General features: G+C 33.6%; 1 protein-coding gene across 1 annotated transcript in view; it reads right to left on the bottom strand.

The window, feature by feature from the left end:
* TMTC2 (transmembrane O-mannosyltransferase targeting cadherins 2) overlaps positions 1–17,893 on the bottom strand; it is a 453,316-nt gene that overhangs the window by 141,864 nt on the left and 293,559 nt on the right. Inside the window, exon 8 of the mRNA XM_030939608.1 lies at positions 5,103–5,224. Coding sequence (XP_030795468.1) covers positions 5,103–5,224 — 122 coding nt within the window. The remainder of the gene's footprint in view (positions 1–5,102; positions 5,225–17,893) is intronic.

The following is a 17,893-nucleotide window of genomic DNA, read 5'->3' as shown; positions in this document are numbered from 1 at the left end:
GTTCTACTATTTAGTAGTGAAATGACTTCTGGGGATGTTCCTCAAATCTTTGAAGCTCAGATTCTTCATTTATAAAAACAGGATAATACTCCCTAAGCGTTGTTATCAAGCTCTCTTAAATAACACATGTCAAGCACAGGCACTGAAGAGATGCACACTTCTCTTGTGCCCACCTCCCCATCTAGGATTTTTGGAAGATCACTCTATAATCATGCCACCCTCATTCATTTTTTTTTTTCCAGCACAGATCACTGAGGATTAAAGCAATGCCTAGCTTGAAGGAATAAGTATCAATACATGTGTTGACCAAATGAAGGGATTCATGAGGGAATGAGTATTGGGGGGAGGGGAAGAACAAAAACATTTAAAAGCCATGTCCCCAGCCCTTAAATGACTTATAAAGGAAAAGGCACATGGGTACAGGGATAGTAACTAATACATTGAAATGCCAGGTACTGAAGAAATAAAAAGTAAAGACTCACTCCCTGCCCCATATCTAGTGTCAAAAGACAGACACATATGTATGTGTCATTCTATTTGGAAGTGCCCTATTATGAAGACACTGAGACTGGTACTAATGAAGTATAGAGAAAAAACAACAACAACAAAATTAACTGCTTAAGAAAGGCATGAAGGAAGAAATAAAATTTGAACAGGCAAAGAGAGGAAAAGGACATTTTTGGCAGAGAAATAAAAGAGGATTTGATCTATAGAATGTGCCAAAGCATTCTGGGAAACCTTAAATCCGTTTGAACTTTTCTAAAGTCTGTAAATATTACACAAATTCTTAAAGACAAACTTTTATAAAGTACTGAGTGAATCATTCCACTGACTATAATACAAGTACTAATAATCATTTTTTTTCTAACATATCTTATAACTCTTATATAAAAGCCTACTCTACAGTCTAAGCCTAATATAGTTGCATTTCATTTCTACATATTTTGCCTTCGGTCAGTTTTGATGAAAGAGTGAAAACACCACTCAATTTCTATTCCTCTTCTCTTGAGACTAGCAGCCAATTCCATTTTACAATATATTTAAAGCATTCAGAAGTCAAAATGTGTGGTATTTTCTACCTTTCCAAATTCAATGTTAAGCCAGTGGGCTGTTACCAGGCCAAGAAACCCCAAATTAGACAAAAGCTATCCATAGGGATCAGAAATTTGCCAAATGTCATAATTTAGAAAGAAGCTGTTAAAGATGGTTGTGGGGTTTTGGCACTGTGAATTTAAGCCATTCCATAATAGGGTTTGTATTTCATCTAATCAGCAAGTCGGAAACTATAAAAGTCTTGGTGGGGGGGATTAAAAATTTGGATTGTAGTATAGGAGTCTTTCCTTTCCTTCCATATGGTTCAGTAAATTAAAACTTCTAAATCTTAAAAAAAAAAAAAAAAAAAAAGCCTCCTGAAAAGAATAAAACAGCCTTTAAAATCATATTTTTGGTACAGGAAGCCTAAGTATTCAGGCTTCACAATTTTTTTTAGAAAGGTCACATGGTTTCTATATCCAGTACCATGGTCTAAGCATATACAGAATCACGGAAATTCAAGTTTTTTTTTTTTTCTTTTTCTTTTCTAACTTTTTTTTTTTTTTTTTTTTGGGGTGGGCTGGGGGCGAGTGGGCAATGAATCAAGCATCTGAAACTTTTAGATTTTTTTTGAAGGTGGTCATTTATCAATCTAGTTTAGGTATATTAATTTAACACTTACGTGGAGTTGTGTGAATCACCACACATCACACAGAATCATCAGTACAGAAATGGGAAAAGGTTTTCATAGGGTAAAACAACTTTTCTCAGGTGATTAAACTAGAATTATATGTAAATAGCAGAAATAGTGACTGCGATCTTCAATTCTTAGTTATTGTTCTTTCCCTTCCTTTGTTCTTTTTCTGCCATTTGGACCGCATATTGATTTCTTTCATAATTTCCTCTTTTACATTCTTTTATGTCCTGATTTTTCATTCGCATATAAGAAGATTTCATTACCTTCATTCTTCTGTCCTCCAAATGAAAATCATGTTGCTATCGTATCTTTAAATTCTATAAGCTCTTTCTTGCTTTTTTTGGTTTCTTTTTTTCATGGCATCCTGCTTCATAAAATGCTGTAAGTTTCTATCTCTAAGGATTATTATTTTTTAAAGATTTCTTCTGTTTCCATAGATTTCCTTCTCCTAATAATTTGTTTTAGTTCCAGTCTTTTTAATTTGTGTCTTTCCTGATATGATTGACGATTCTTGGTTACCCGTTGATATTTAAGAATGAGTTAATTAATAAAAAGCTGAATCAAGTTCCTAAGGCATAGATATGCATTCTAGATGGAATAGATTCACTGTGTTGTGTCTGGTTTGGGAGTCAGTCATTTACAGGGGACCTCTAAATGTAGGTATTTGAAAACCTTTTCCCTACTGCGATTTAGTTTCTCTAGATCTGAATTCAACAATTTCTTGAGAGGTAAGGTATCAGCGAAAAGGGTGGGCTGGAGGAAAGGGGGAAAACCCTGTGTTGCTGGTATTCTGCATGGGATAGGGCGGGGGTATTAAGGATCTGAGCACTCCATGGGAAGGCCCTCAGTCAGTCCTCTTTTCACTCCCCTCCTCATTCTGCCTTCAACTGTGCAAGCTGTTCTTGAATCCTGAACTTCTCTTTATTTACTTGTTCTACCTCTTAAAGGCCCCTTTCCCTTGCCTTGAAGGCAGGTGCCTAGTTTCTGGCATTTGTGGACAAAGGGGAGAGACCTGACTACTCCATTCATTGGCTGCAATTTACTACCCCATTTTATGTCCCTTAACTCACTCTTTTCTGTGTCAGCTGCCTCCATGTCTTGAGCCTCTCCAGGTTTCTTTGACGTAAGCCAGATTTCTTTTCATTGTTATCCCATTCCAAAGTTTATTTAGATTTTCATTTCCTTCTCTCAGGTAAGTCAGTTATAATACTTCCAATTGCTTTCTGAGTTGCAAAAATCAGCTGTAATCTCTTATCTATTGAAATCTCTCTTCCCAATCCTATCGTTCCTGTATAGTATTCCCTTAATATTTTATTCTTAAAAGCTTAGTCTGATTTGCCCATATGATCACCAATTTCTTTGCCCAGTACTTTTTATGCACCTCACTCCATCATTCCTTATAGATTTGTGTTCTTTTGAAGAACATCTCCAGTAACTTCTTCAGCAAATATTTTAGTAGACTAAATTTTATTTCATTTATTGGCTTGGGAATTCCAGGGTCACGTAGGTAAATTCAAAACCCAAAAGCTTGGTAAAAGAAGGACAGGAGCAACAAATTCCCAGCAGATACTTTGTCCACTCTCCATAGAGATCCCATTCTGAGATAGGCAAACATTCACGCTGCCTTATACTTGTAGATAAAATACATTGTCCTTTCAACTGCAGGTATGAATTTCCCTGCCTTATTTAGGCATTTAATTCCTGCTTTTCCATTGGCCCAAAGTGTTGTTTCCTATTCTAGAAATAATGAAAACAAGCAAACAAAAACCACCTTCTCACTAGTTTCCACAACCGACCAGTAAATAATCCCAGATGAGCTGCAGGACCAGCCTGCTGTTCACTGCACTGGTATTCAGTTACCACTTCATTTCTAGCTCCTAGGAACTTTTCTTACTACTCATGCTCAGTTTAGTGTTAAAAACATATCTGTTATATTTTACTAGGCAGAGCTAATTATTTTCAGTGGGATGTTTTCTGGTTACTTAGTCTACCTATATGATTTTTTAATTTTTTTTTTTTTTTTGATGTAGTCTCACTCTGTTGCCCAGGCTGGAGTGTAGTGGCGTGATCTCGGCTCACTGCAACCTTGACCTTCTGGGTTCAAGCGAGTTGCCTGCCTCAGCCTCCTGAGTAGCTGGGATAGCAGGCACGCATTACCACACCTGGATAATTTTTGTATTTGTAGCAGAGACAGAGTTTCGCTGTGTTGGCCAGGCTGGTCTTGAACTCCTGACCTCAGGTAATCTGCCTGCCTTAACCTCCTAAAGTGTTATATGATTTCTTGAAGAGTATTTTAGTGGTATTTGAGAATGGATACTTGACAATTTTAAGTGTTATCTACCATCTTCTGTGGAAAGTAAAATGTTACTATTTTCGAAGTAATACAAAAATACTTTTCAATGAATTCACTTAGGAATCATCTTCCTAATCATTTGCTCTATGTTTTTCTAATATTCATTTATGTTTATTAATATTGAAGAATTAGGTACTATAACTAAAATAATACAGATATTTGATTCAGACGAGGACTGTAGCCTAGTTCTATCACTTATTGTCTATTTGAGCTCAGAAAACTTACTTAAACTTTTAAAATTATCACTATTATGTAAAATAAAAGACATTATTATTACTTTGAAATATATGAAATTACCATTTTTACAGGTCATAGTGGTACAATACTAGTAATTTTTTATGCTCCATATTCATGTCACTTTCATGGAATGGTGGCCTCCAAGGGCGCTTATCACATAGTAAGAGGCCATCGGATAGCCCTACTTCTCTCACAGAATGATTTCAGTTAGAAGGAATTTCAGCACGCAGAATTTTATGCAATGTTGGCTATTTACAATAATCAGATTTAGTTCTAAGTATAGCCAATTTGGGGCTAACATTAGTTTGCAGAATATAATATTTATGCAAATATCATTATTAGAACAAATTCATTATGTACTTCCATATTTGGGATTCTCCATTTATATTTTTTCCATTAACTTACATCAAGGATCATGGCATCTCACATCTTTTCTGTTTGTTTTTTTTTTAAATTCTTTTAAAACTTTTCTATAGGTGCATAGTAGGTGTATATATTTATGGGATACAGGAGATGTTTTGATACAGGGATGATATGGACATCTCACATCTTATCTAGACCAAGATGTGAGATACAGGAATCTCACATCTTATCTAGACCAAACCTCACAGGCAAAGTAACACATTTTTCTATATTTTCTGTACAGGGTTCTAACTTAGTATCACCACCATTACATCCCTAACAGCTGAGATAACTGGCTCTAAAACAGTACCTCAAACCCTATCTATCGCAGTCTGCGTGGAGAAAACCAAGTTTTGAAGATCAAGGAAGGCAGTTACTCACTGTTAGAGCTAGCAGCTTCCCATAGGTGAGATGAGCAGGGATGTGGTCAGTCTTGGATCTCAGTGATTCCATATACCAATGCTCTGCTTCGGGGAGTTTGCTTAAACGCATATACGCTTCACCTGGAAAGAGAATTAATCATGAAGATCAAAGGGAGGATACAGCTTTCCACATTATTTGCAACAGCATCGTCGTCATCATCATATTGTGTGGAATTTCAGATGCTGTGGGAAGTATTTGCATTCATGTTCACATCTGATTCCCAAAGAATCATCATGATTCCCATTTTACAGATGAAAAATCATGTGTTTGGAAAATGAAGTAAAATGGCTTAAGTAAAAAATTTATTAAGTAGTAAAGCTTTGATTTTTAACATAGAACATCTGATTCCCAGACATACGTCCTTTGTCATTTCTTTTCCTTTTTGAGAGCAATTGAGAGCTATATTTGTTCTTTATTCTTTTGTTCGTTTTTATTCACATTCATTTATTCCTTTAGAAATTCAAGTATTTATAGAATAACCAAGTGGAGAGCCTTACAAAGGAACTATAAGAAAAAAGTGTGAGATCTTATCCAAAAAGGACTTACCTTTTTGAGAAAGAGTAATTGAAAGAGTTAAAAATATATTTAGATTAAACACTGCTGCTAATTTTCTTAAAGAAACTATTTGAATTTTATATGTTTATAAGTAAATTAAGGCCAGATGAGGGGGCTCACGCCTGTAATCCCAGCACTTTGGGAGGCCAAGGCAGGCAGATAGCTTGAGTCTAGGAATTAGAGACCAGCCTGGGCAACATGGTGAAACTCCATCTCTGAAAACATTAGGTGGGCATGGTGTCACCTGCCTGTAGTCTCAGCTATTCAGGAGGCTGAGGCAGGAGGATCACCTGAGCCTGGGGAGATCAAGGCTACGGTGAGCCCTGATCGCACTACTGCACTCAAGCCTGGGCGAAACAGTGAGACACTCTCAAACAACGAAATTATTTTAATTAATTAAATAATTAAATTATTAATGCAATTAATTCAGTAAATAAAATTTACCAATTTCATTTGGAAAATCCAATAAACAGACAACAATGATCAAGTATGCCCAACACTACATAAAACATGAGTGTGAGGCATTTTGGCCACGAGTCATTACTCTCTAATAATATATATTTTATCTACCAAACAGCATTTTACTAACAGCCAAGCAGGATAAAAAAGTTGGAAATAAAGCCAAAAGTATACCAGCTGCCTATGAATTATCATTCCCCTTTCCCTTATATGATTATATGGTAAACAAAATATTCAACTGATGCAAAAATTATATTTTAAGATAATTTATATATTTAAGTTAAATATTGTAGTTTTACTAAGCACTGCAAATGCAGAGACACTACTCAGTTTCTGAGACCAAGCAGTAAACTGGTAACTTGCATTATTCTCCAGACAGACCTTTATACATAAGTATAAGTAATCATAATCGTGATAGCTTTTTCTTTTAGAGGCGTAATCAGAGGCTTTTCGTAAATGAATTACCCACATTGGATGTACATTTTTTGCTTCAAAGGAAGAACTCATTCCCTTTGCTTTAATCATATTCAACTTGTATTACCATGGTATTGTAAATACGAGTACGTTTGACGAAGTGAATTGGTTTGAGTCTCTTGATCTTTTGAATGCCCTTAGTTTTGCTGGATAGTGAAAAATATTGGTAACAAATAATACACAGTATGCACAAAAATATACATTTTTACCCACTCACACATATCTATGTGTTTCTAGTTTGATGAACAATCCTTAAACAATATTATCATAAAAACGATAGCTGAAAAATGTTTTTTTTTACCTCAGAGTTTAAAACATATCTGCACTTAAGAAGTTAGTGCAATTATATGTCTAAGGAAAGACAACAGAAATACTGAAGCAAAGATCAAAGACTAGAATAAAATACACAAAAATGCTTGTAATTGTGAAAATGATAGATTATAAACTGATTTTTTAAAAAATTTCCATAAATTTCTATAATAATTTTATTGTTTCTATTTTCATATCTTTATAAACACTAACACACTGTCAGATGGACTTTTTCTTGCCACATTGAACTAACAAATGTTTCCAAATAAAGCAAATAATAATTTTTCTTAGGAAAAGTGAATTGCTTTATATTAAAACAACACTATATATAATTTATGTAACAGAAAAGATACACAAACCCTAAAATATTGAAAAATGTAAAGCAATTAATGATAAAACATATCCATATATTTATATCTTAAATTGATTATAAAGCTAGAAGGAATATGGGCCTAAATTACAGGTCCATATGAAATCAACCTGAAAATCACTTTGACTCTTCAAGTGCTTACAGGCCAGTTTAAAAAAGTTGTACAACCATTGTATTTAATATAGCTTCTACTTTTCGTATAAAAATTTAACTGATTTTCAGAATAACAGTAGGTCTTCTGTACAGAAAAAGAGTATGAAGATAACCCCAATTCCAGAGCACTTCTGAAATAGAAATCTTTATTATTTTGTTAATATCTAAAAATTATTGCAGAAAGTATACTTGCTTTTTTCCAAGTCAGAAATCTATCATTATTAAATTCTATTTTAAATAAAATATTATTAATTTGCTCAATAATTAATGACTGGTCTTTTTTTCGGTAAGAACTCCTAAGCAACTTATTAATTTGTAAAGCTTGTCAGATAAGAAAATATTAAAGGCCATAAATAAGTAATGTAATATATCATGCATCTTGGCAAGTATATGAAAACTGATAAATAACTAGCCTATTCAGGTATCACTTATTACAACTTTGAAGAAATTCATGTAACCATTCATTGTGTCTTAATAATAACCACGATGACTATGATAATAATTGAGTGTTTACTATGGATTACAGTATCAAGTTACAGGTGACAAATGTCTGACTTATGTTCACCCACTTCTCTTACTCCACACATTTGGGCATGTAGAATCTGTTCTTACTTAGCCTCCCAAGTAGCCTTAACACATTGCCCCACTCAACCATTACCAATTGATCAAAGTACATTTGCAAGATGAAACAGTTTTACAATCTCTATATTAGTTGCTTTATAAATGTATCTCACTGCTTACCAAGAAATGTCACTATTTGGATTTTACAGATGGAAAAAATTGAGAAGCAGTGTGGCTAAATTATACACTCAAAATCACGAGTACATAACATGGTAGAACTGCAGTTTAAACTCAGGATTACCTGACCTTAACACATTGCCTTCACCAGCTAATAGAAAATAGTCATAAACTTTCCAAATCCCCAGCTCAGGTGAGAATTATGCTCTCTGTTTCTCACTCATAGAAAATTATTTTCTAGCTTGTGATACATCAGCCAGCCCATTCATTTCACTTTGCCTTGGGCCTATCTATTGAATTAAGAGAATAAAGAAGAGCAATGGTAATCTATGACTGACCTTTAAAAATGCTTTCTACGCATATGTAATTCAATTCTTAAGAGGGAAATATGTGACACTTTAGTTCTAAGTCCATAATATGTATTTTAGTTCTAAGGCTAACCTTAACACAAAAAGGGTGTATATAAGTGGTAATAAAATCAAGATGCAAAACCTAAAATGCAAAAAAAAAAAAAAAAAAAAAAAAAAAAAAGATTGTGGATAACTTAAATGTTTAAAAAAAGGTAGCTTAATAAAGATTTAAGCAACAAACACTCTAAGAACAAGTACTTGCTATATCCCTGACGCTGGCAAGGTTAAGAACTTTACATTTCTCATTTCTAATCCTAGAAAGAGGTTGGAATACCCAGTTTATGAATGAAGACAAAGGCTCAGGAATGATCAGTGACATGCACAAGGACAGTTAATAATCATATCCTAAAATGATTAAATGGCTTCTAAACCACGATTTTTTCCCATTGCATCAAGCTGCCTGCCATATAAAATTTATTATTTACTGAGTACCTACTAACATCTTAAATACATTATTTTCTACCTTTACATTATCCCGACACTGTTATTATCAATCTCATTTTACAAATGAACCGATTATGCTTTGGAGAGCTTAACAAACTTACTCAAGATTTTTTTTTTTTTTTTTTAAGAGCAAATGTCAAATTCAGGATTCAGGTTAGAGTTTTCTCTGGCTCATTCCACTACACCATTCTACATAAATACTATAAAAAGTATTCAGAAAGGGAAGAAAATATTTAATAACTGCAAAAAGTACCATCAGTGCATTTGGTGTTAGGACACAGTGGTATACATGAGATCCTACAAGTGCTAAAATCATAAAAATTCCATAAAGGAAATGGCCACAGGAAAAGAAAGTTCAATAAATTCAATAAGGAAGGAAACGTAGACACTTGGTCGGGAATAGGACAGGAGATAAAGGTTAAGTCATATTCTCTGGTACTGTAATTTTTCTTAACTTACAATAATAGAAAAAAATGTTTATGGTGCCCAGGAGGAAAGAAACAACGATGACTATTTTCCTTTCTCATTCTGTAAGAAATGACATAATAAAGGTACTTTCATAAGAATGAGAAGATTTGCTGTTCGATGATAGAGTGATCAGGTTCATCACCCAGATTTATTTCCAATTCACTCACAGACAAAAGGAATTATTTGGATGTCTCCAGGCTGGCTTCAGGCTGACATAAACCGTTTCAGATGTAGAACAAATAATGTCACTCTCTCTCCCTAAAAAGCCCCAGATCTAAATAACCCAGGCAAAGGCTAACACCTTAAGGAAAGAATGTTGGGTTGTTGATGATGTAATAGTCTACATCTCACTGACTCTTATGTTTCAAATCACTGGACAGCTCCTGCTTGCAGATAAAGAATAGAGCATGTAGTGGGAATTATTATTAAGACTCAGTATAGATTTCCTAATTTTTAAAGAAACTTATGTGAAAAGTGATTATCCCTTCCTCAACTCCTACAGTAATTGTTAAATGCCTTTTTAAAAAACTCTTGAAAATATATCTTGCACATAAATCCAGGTTAACCAACATGAACAATGCATATGATGGTGTACATAAAGGTTAAGTAGATTATCATTTGTTGCTACTTACAATCTAGTGACGAAGAAATAATTTATCGGTGTTCCCCAAAGTTTGCTTGTAGGTGCAAATGAAACAAAAACAACAAAAACCTTTTGAAAAATGTGGTATGTATGAATTTGATTTAATATGTGTTAAAAATGTGATAACATAGACATCGTGCTACAGAATGAAGAAAAAAAGTAAGTGATACCTCAGATAGTAAGTGGCTGTGGGCAAAATTATGACACTGATAGAGTGATGTGTACGTGACTGACATGCAGACAGCAACAAATTTCATACACCAACCTATAATTCAAAAAATTATACAAGTTTTAGAACTTTCTTTATTAAAATGCTATAAGACAAGCTCATGGGGGAAAAAGCCTATTTTTCTAAAGGACTCACACAAATTATAACTTTTTTCCCCCTAGTCTCTAAAGAACAGGGACACTTATAAAATGGTCCCAACTGATTTCTAGCAGGCTTCCAGCCCCTAATACACTGAAAGCATCTCATTGCCACTACTGCTAATTTTAGAATGCTTTGCTTGGCCGGGCGCGGTGGCTCAAGCCTGTAATCCCAGCACTTTGGGAGGCCGAGACGGGCGGATCACGAGGTCAGGAGATCCAGACCATCCTGGCTAACATGGTGAAACCCCGTCTCTACTAAAAACTACAAAAAACTAGCCGGGCGAGGTAGCGGCGCCTGTAGTCCCAGCTACTCGGGAGGCTGAGGCAGGAGAATGGCGTGAACCCGGGAGGCGGAGCTTGCAGTGAGCTGAGATCTGGCCACAGCACTCCAGCCCGGGTGACAGAGCGAGACTCCCTCTCAAAAAAAAAAAAAAAAAAAAAAAAAAAAAAAAAAAAAAAAAAAAGAATGCTTTGCTGGAAAATCAGGCATTTTTATCTTAATCTACCTAATTTCTAGGCTCTCCAAGGAGTTTGAGAACTTAGCTGGTTGCTAAGGTATTCATTCCATTTTTAAGTAATGCTTATTTTCCTTCTAAGATATCAGGTTTATTTTTGGTGGTTTTAATAATGAATTTCTTTTTTCTGTGCTGGTCATTTTTCTTTTAATGAGCACTTTTAGCAATTTTCAGGTTTGCTATGATAAGTTCCCTTTTATAGATTACTTTTAATTTGTTCCTTAGGAACTAATTTGGCAATATAATTTTAAAATAAAATAAGTACACTTTAATTAATTGATTGATGAACTTGGGTTATCTACCTATTGCAATTATTCATAATTATGATCCAGCACTGAGTTATGAATTACATACCAAAATAACAAGATAGTTATAGAACATCAAGCAGATTTAATTCAAATAAGACTACCTCAAGACACGTCATAATCAAATTCCCAAAGATCAAAGATAAAGAAAGCATCCTAAAAGCAGCAAGATAAAAGAAACAAATAACATACGGTGGAGTTCTAATATGTGAGGCAGCAGACTTTTCAGTGGAGGCTGGGAGTGGCATGACATATTTAAAGTGCTGAAGGGGAAAAGAGACACATACACACAAAATGCTTGTATCCTAGAATAGTAGATCTAGAGAAAATATCATTCAAACATGAAGGAGAAATAGATTGCTCCAGACAAAAGCTGAGGGATTTAATCAATACCAGACTTGTCCTACAAGAAATGCTAAAGGGAGTCCTTCAATCTAAAAGAAAAGGACCTTCATAAGCAATAAGAAATCATTTGAAAGTACAAAACTCACTGGTAGTAGTAAGTACATAGAAAAATACAGAATATTATAAAATTGCAATTGTGGTACATAATTAAGTGGTACATAATTACTCATATCTTGAGTGGAAAGACTGAAAAATGAAGCAATCAAAACAAATAACTACAACAATCAAGACAGTCATAGTATAAGACATAAACAGAAAGAATTAAAAGTTAAAAAACAGGAGGGTGAAATTTAAAGTGTAGGGTTATCATTCATTTTCTATTTTCTTGTTCATTAATTTTTTGCTCTCAGTGATAAGTTGTCATCAGTTTAAAATAATGGGTTATAAAATATTATTTGCAAGCTTCATTGTAACCTCAGACTAAAATCATATAAAAGATACACAAAAAATAAAAAGCAAGAAATTAAAATATACAAGCAGAGAAAATCACCTTCACTAAAAGAAGACAGGAAGGAAGAAAAGAAAAAAGACCACAAAATAACCAGCAAACAACAAAATAACAAGAGTAAGTCCTTACTTATAAATAATAATATTGCATATAAATGGACTACATTCTCCAATAAAAACAGGAGTGGTTGAATAAAAAAAAAAAAAAAAAACTCAACAATCTGTTGCATAAAAGCACACTTCACCTATAAAGACACACATAGACTGAAAATAAAGGGATGGAAAAAAGATATTCCACGCAAATGGAAAGCAAAAAAGAGCAGGAATAGCTATACTTACACCAGACAAAATAGATTTCAAGACAAAATCTATAAAAACAGACCAGGAGGGTCATTATATAATGATATATGTGTCAATTCAGCAAGAGGATATAACAATTGTAAATATATATGCACCCAATACTGGAGAACCCAGATATATAAACCAAGTATTATTAGGGCTAGAGAGATAGACCCCAATATAATAATAATAATAATAATAATAATAATAATAATAATAATAATAGCTGAAGGCTTCAAACCTAATTTTCTGCATTGGGTAGATTATCCAGATACAAAGTCAACAAAGAAAGACTGAATTTAATTTGCACTATAGAGCAAATGAATCTAATAGACATTTACAGAACATTTCTTGCAATGGTTTCTGAATATACATTTTTCACCACAGCAAATGGATCATTTTCAAGAATAGACCATATATTATGCCACAAAGCAGTCTTAGAAAAACTTAAAAAAACCTGAAATTATATCAAGTATATTCTCTGATCACAATGGAATAAAACTAGAAATCAATAACAAGAGAAATTTTGAAAACTACATATACACATGGAAATTAAACATACATACCAAGACAGTATTTTAGATGGCTTGGTTTTGAATTCTCATTTTGCCATTAATAGCTGTATGTTTTAGAAAAATGAGTGATTTCACAGGTCCTCAGTTTTATCACTTACAAGATCAAGGGCTAAGAATAAATAACTACATAATCCCCAAAATAGGATAATCATTTGTAGGCTCACCAGTGCTCAGATATTTATATATGTTCATTTCATAAAGAGGTAAAAATATCCTAGTTGATTTAAAATATCCTGTCTCTTTCTTAATTTTTAGTTGATCTACTCAAGATTGGCTGCATCTAGATGAAGTCTTGGTTATTCCATTTAATAGTTACAATTCTAAATGTCTAATTATATGTAATTTATATATATAAATATATAAATATATAAGAAATATATAAATATATAAATTATATATAACTATATAGAAATATATAATTTTTATAAGACACACAATCTTTTATATATTTTTCTGTCTTCCAACCTGAGTCCAGAAAGCTTTGGCTCCAGAGAGTGCTCGATAAATAGCTGACAAATAATTGATCATAGTATGTACCTACTTGAATTTAGGTGTTACATTTTTTTACTAAGTATGCCCTTGAAGATAAATTTCCAAATAATTCTTCTTTTCTACAACCTGCAGTCTGATGGAGTCATATGACATGAGTCATTATATTAAGAGTTTAACTTGTTGTAATTTTAATCATTTTTTAATTCACAGTGTTTAGAAGCATTAGAAACACTACTAGAAACATCAGCGAGTCTGCCTTTTTAAAAATGTATTTATGCCACAAACCTGATGTAACTTTTAGCAGTCAAATATTGTGAATCTTTTCTATCTCCATCTCAATATTTTTGTCATTTTATTCTTATAAAAATAACACCATCTAGTTGCCCCAGATATATTGCTTCTGATTGGAAATCCTTTAGCGGCTACCGTACAATAGTATTGAAAGTAAAATGTAATATTATCCAAGTCTTAATTTGAGAAAAGTTAGGAAAAGGTTCAACATACAACTCTCCAAGTCCTATAGCATTAAATTTAAGGGGAAACTCTTGAAGTCTGAAAGTGTAGTTTTAAAGCAAACACAAGAAATACAGGGGAAAAAAATATGTGTTTCATTAAGGAATAACACTAATTGTTAAGAAGTAGGTTAAACTTCAGTGAAACTTTTAAAACTTCCTCATTTCTAATATAAGGTCATATAGCGGAAACATCTGATGTTCCATCAAACTTTAACTTGAAAAAAAAAGCCAGAAGTCTGTGTAAATATTTCTCTATTTGTAACTAGGGATCTTGAACATCTCCAGGCTAATCAATTTCCTTTAATATTTTCAAGGAAATAAATCACTAAAATAATCAATGTACAAATGTCAAGGCCAATTCTCTTAAATGCTCAGAATTTTCAAAAAGTATAGAGTGAGATTGTGTGTGTGCATCCACATGTGTGAATGTGGTGTGTGTGCATCTTCGTGATGAAGTGAGGATCTTTTCCCCCAAAATATAATACTGTCTTTAGGAAAATTAAAATGGAGTAAATAAAATGGCTTAATAAAACTGAGATAATTAGTGAACACTAGAAACATGCAAAGAAGTACTAAATCGCATTATTATTTTTTTACAAAGAAAGGTTTATATGGAAAAAAGAATGAGTGAATACTGTACTAGCCTGGAAAGAACAAATGAAAATAGTATTCAGAGAAACAGGAGTTGAATAGTTGCAGGAAAACAATAAATGAAAAAGCACTCTCCTATGAGTCAAAAGCGTGTAACGCAAGACCTTTCAACTCCACACAGATCTTTTTAGGAATACATTTCATGTGTATTCCTGAGTCAAGCACTGTATCTCCATAATAGGCAATGAATAATTTACTTATATTAAATTGCTATATTAATGTTAATTACTAAGGCATAGCACACATTGAAAAATTCATCCAACTTGTAATGAATACTTGAGAATAAGATTCTATAATAATCCACAAAAATCCCATTCCCATAATTAACATGTTGGCAAAAATGATGCATTCCGGAACAAAACTCTGTATTTTCTATTTTCATTCTTTGTTTAATTTGAATATGTCAACGTTTATTGCTTCTCAGCCTTTTGGCTAAGATCAAGTGAATATGGTGATGGCTTCTATCAGTGTAGATAAAATTAAAACTAAATGACAGCTCATTGGAAGAGTTAAATGAGATTTTTACGGAGAAAACAATTTTCCCTTACTTATTAGGAAAATCAGACTTGAGTACACAGCAAAATACATACAATTAGTAATGTACTGAATTTTCAACTTAATTTATATTTCATGCGTTAAGGCTCTGAACACAATACCCCAAAATATGGCACATTGGCATGCTAAATGCTTTGAACTAAAAGATATTAGGCCGGCAAAGCCTTCTAATCTCTATCACGGAAACAAAGTATTTCTGAACTCCTCCTGTCCTCCTGTCTCCTACCTCTCTGTCTTCCCTGAAACAAGTCATAGATAGATACTCTTCCCCTAAGTGAATCACAAAAATTAGAACTCTTCTCCCCTACAGCAGGGCATAAAACCTAGAAAGGTCACTTTCTCCCTCTCCAGTCTCCCTTGAAGATCCTCATTCCAAAGGGGTGCTGCCCCATACCTTGAGGGAAGGAATGCTACAAAGAGAGGCCGATAAGAATCTGAACAGACATGTCTTGCTGGGGTTTCCCACTCAGTGGATTACCACTAGATCATACCCTTTTGTCCAATCACATTTCTACAAGGCTGTCCATGCTTTGTCAAACCTATGCATGAAATAGATGGTTTTCTCCAGGTCTTTGAAATTCATTTCTGAAGCATCCTCTGTCATGTAAAACTTTGATTAAATAAATTTGTTATGCTTTTGTCAAGTTAACCTGTCTTGTTATAGGAGTCTTGGCCATGACCCTTATGATGACTGAGGAAAGGTATCACATCTTTCTACCCCTACAGTTGCCTATTCTAAATATGTGCAAGAATATCTTCTCATTTCCTTGACATTGATTTTCAAGATTGTATTCTTCACACAAAATGATCTTCTTCCATATGACTATGTCTATTTCATCTAACTGGTGTCACTGTCAGCATCATTTAGAATGTTAAGATTTTGAAATCCAATTAATGAATTTTCCAGGTGTAACATAAAATCACAATTTTCTAAATAAAATCCAACCTGTATTTACTACTGAATAAAAGTTTTACTCCACATTTATTGCCCCAATTAAAGATTATAATACATATATATTTTTTCATTTATTTCTATTAGAGTCTCAGAAAACAGTTGTGTGTATCCACGGGTGTGGGTGTGTAGAGATGGAGTCTTGCCATGCTGACCAGGTTGGTCTCGAACTCGGGCTCAAGCAATCCTCTTGCCTCAGTCTGCCATGGTGCTGGGATTACAGGCATGAGCCACCATGCCTAGCCTGAAAACAGACTTTTTTGAACAGAACACACTGAAACTATTTGGGAATCAGAGAATAAGAAGGATATAATTAGGTATTAATTTGACTATATTCATACCCTTATAATTCAATTTAAATATAAAGTTTTTAAGCTTTGATCTTTTTCTTTACCACAAAACTGGCAGGATGAATTAATGTAACAGGTGGGCTCTTGTGGTTTTAATAGCAATGAAATATAATCAACTGTCTCATATCATATTTCCAGGAAAGCAAGCGACATTTAGACCTACACATGATCCCTAGGCAATCCTACTATAGGCATTAAAGTGTTCAAACTCCCCATAGGGGCTATATATCTTCTGGCCCTGGGTTTAATTGAAACTTTAAACAAAATATATTACCTACTTAATGCAGCTGAACTGGATGCTGGCCTTTGTAGTGTACAGACTAATGCCTAGCAAATTAGCATCTGTAACCGTAGTACATAATGTAGAGTTTGTATATAGTGTAAAACGTAGAAAATGTATTTTAAAAAACTGTACTTTTTTTAATGAGAAATAAACTTTTAGGAGAAAAAATTATAGTCTTTTGCTCATAAATTTTATATATTCATTATTTTTGATACATAGCCAAACATTCATGATTTCCTTATCTTGTTGACTATATAATCTTCAAAGTATACTTCTAAAATCTCTCAAATCTATATTTTGCCTTTCTGGACTGGCGAACTCCATATACCTGGCGTTGGTCTCCTGGTTGTATCCTTTCTGATAATGGAAAAATGAAATGAAATAAAGAGACTCATCTTAAAAATTAGAGGTTCATATTATTTTTGGATTTCATAGATTAATGACTAATCCAGTTATATGGTCATATTCATATTTGTAGGATTGCCTCATTGATTTTCAAGAGTGCCAGTGGAAGCAATCACAGGAAAATCACCAGAACTCAAAACAGGGGAAGCAGGTGGTATAAAGAGCTTAACGCTAGTGGAGTGTTAATGCTTCCACACTTGAAAGATGTGAAAGTTCAAATCTTACACAGTTAAAAACCATCTCTTTCACAGTCAGCATGCTAAATGCCTTGAGCAATCCACTTAAGAACAACTAAACACAGGAGAAAACATTAAGCATGTAAACCATCATGTCAACAATTTACTCTCAATATCCCCACTTTAAATATATTCCGAAACAAGGTGAGGTAAACACACATACACATACAAACACAGAAGAATCCAAGAAAAATAAATGATTCAGTTAAACACAAGCCACACAGAAGGCTGAGAAAGAAACAGACTTCTTTTATACTCCTTCTGCCGACTGAACGCAGAGCATAACGTACAGACCTAAAGTAGAATTTGAATTTACAAGCGAGAATGTTTGC

Source organism: Rhinopithecus roxellana, chromosome 10, assembly GCF_007565055.1.
Source record: "Rhinopithecus roxellana isolate Shanxi Qingling chromosome 10, ASM756505v1, whole genome shotgun sequence".
Classification (NCBI taxonomy): Eukaryota; Metazoa; Chordata; class Mammalia; order Primates; family Cercopithecidae; genus Rhinopithecus; species Rhinopithecus roxellana.
Note: the sequence above shows the minus strand (reverse complement) of the source record. Positions and strands in the feature narration are given on the sequence as shown.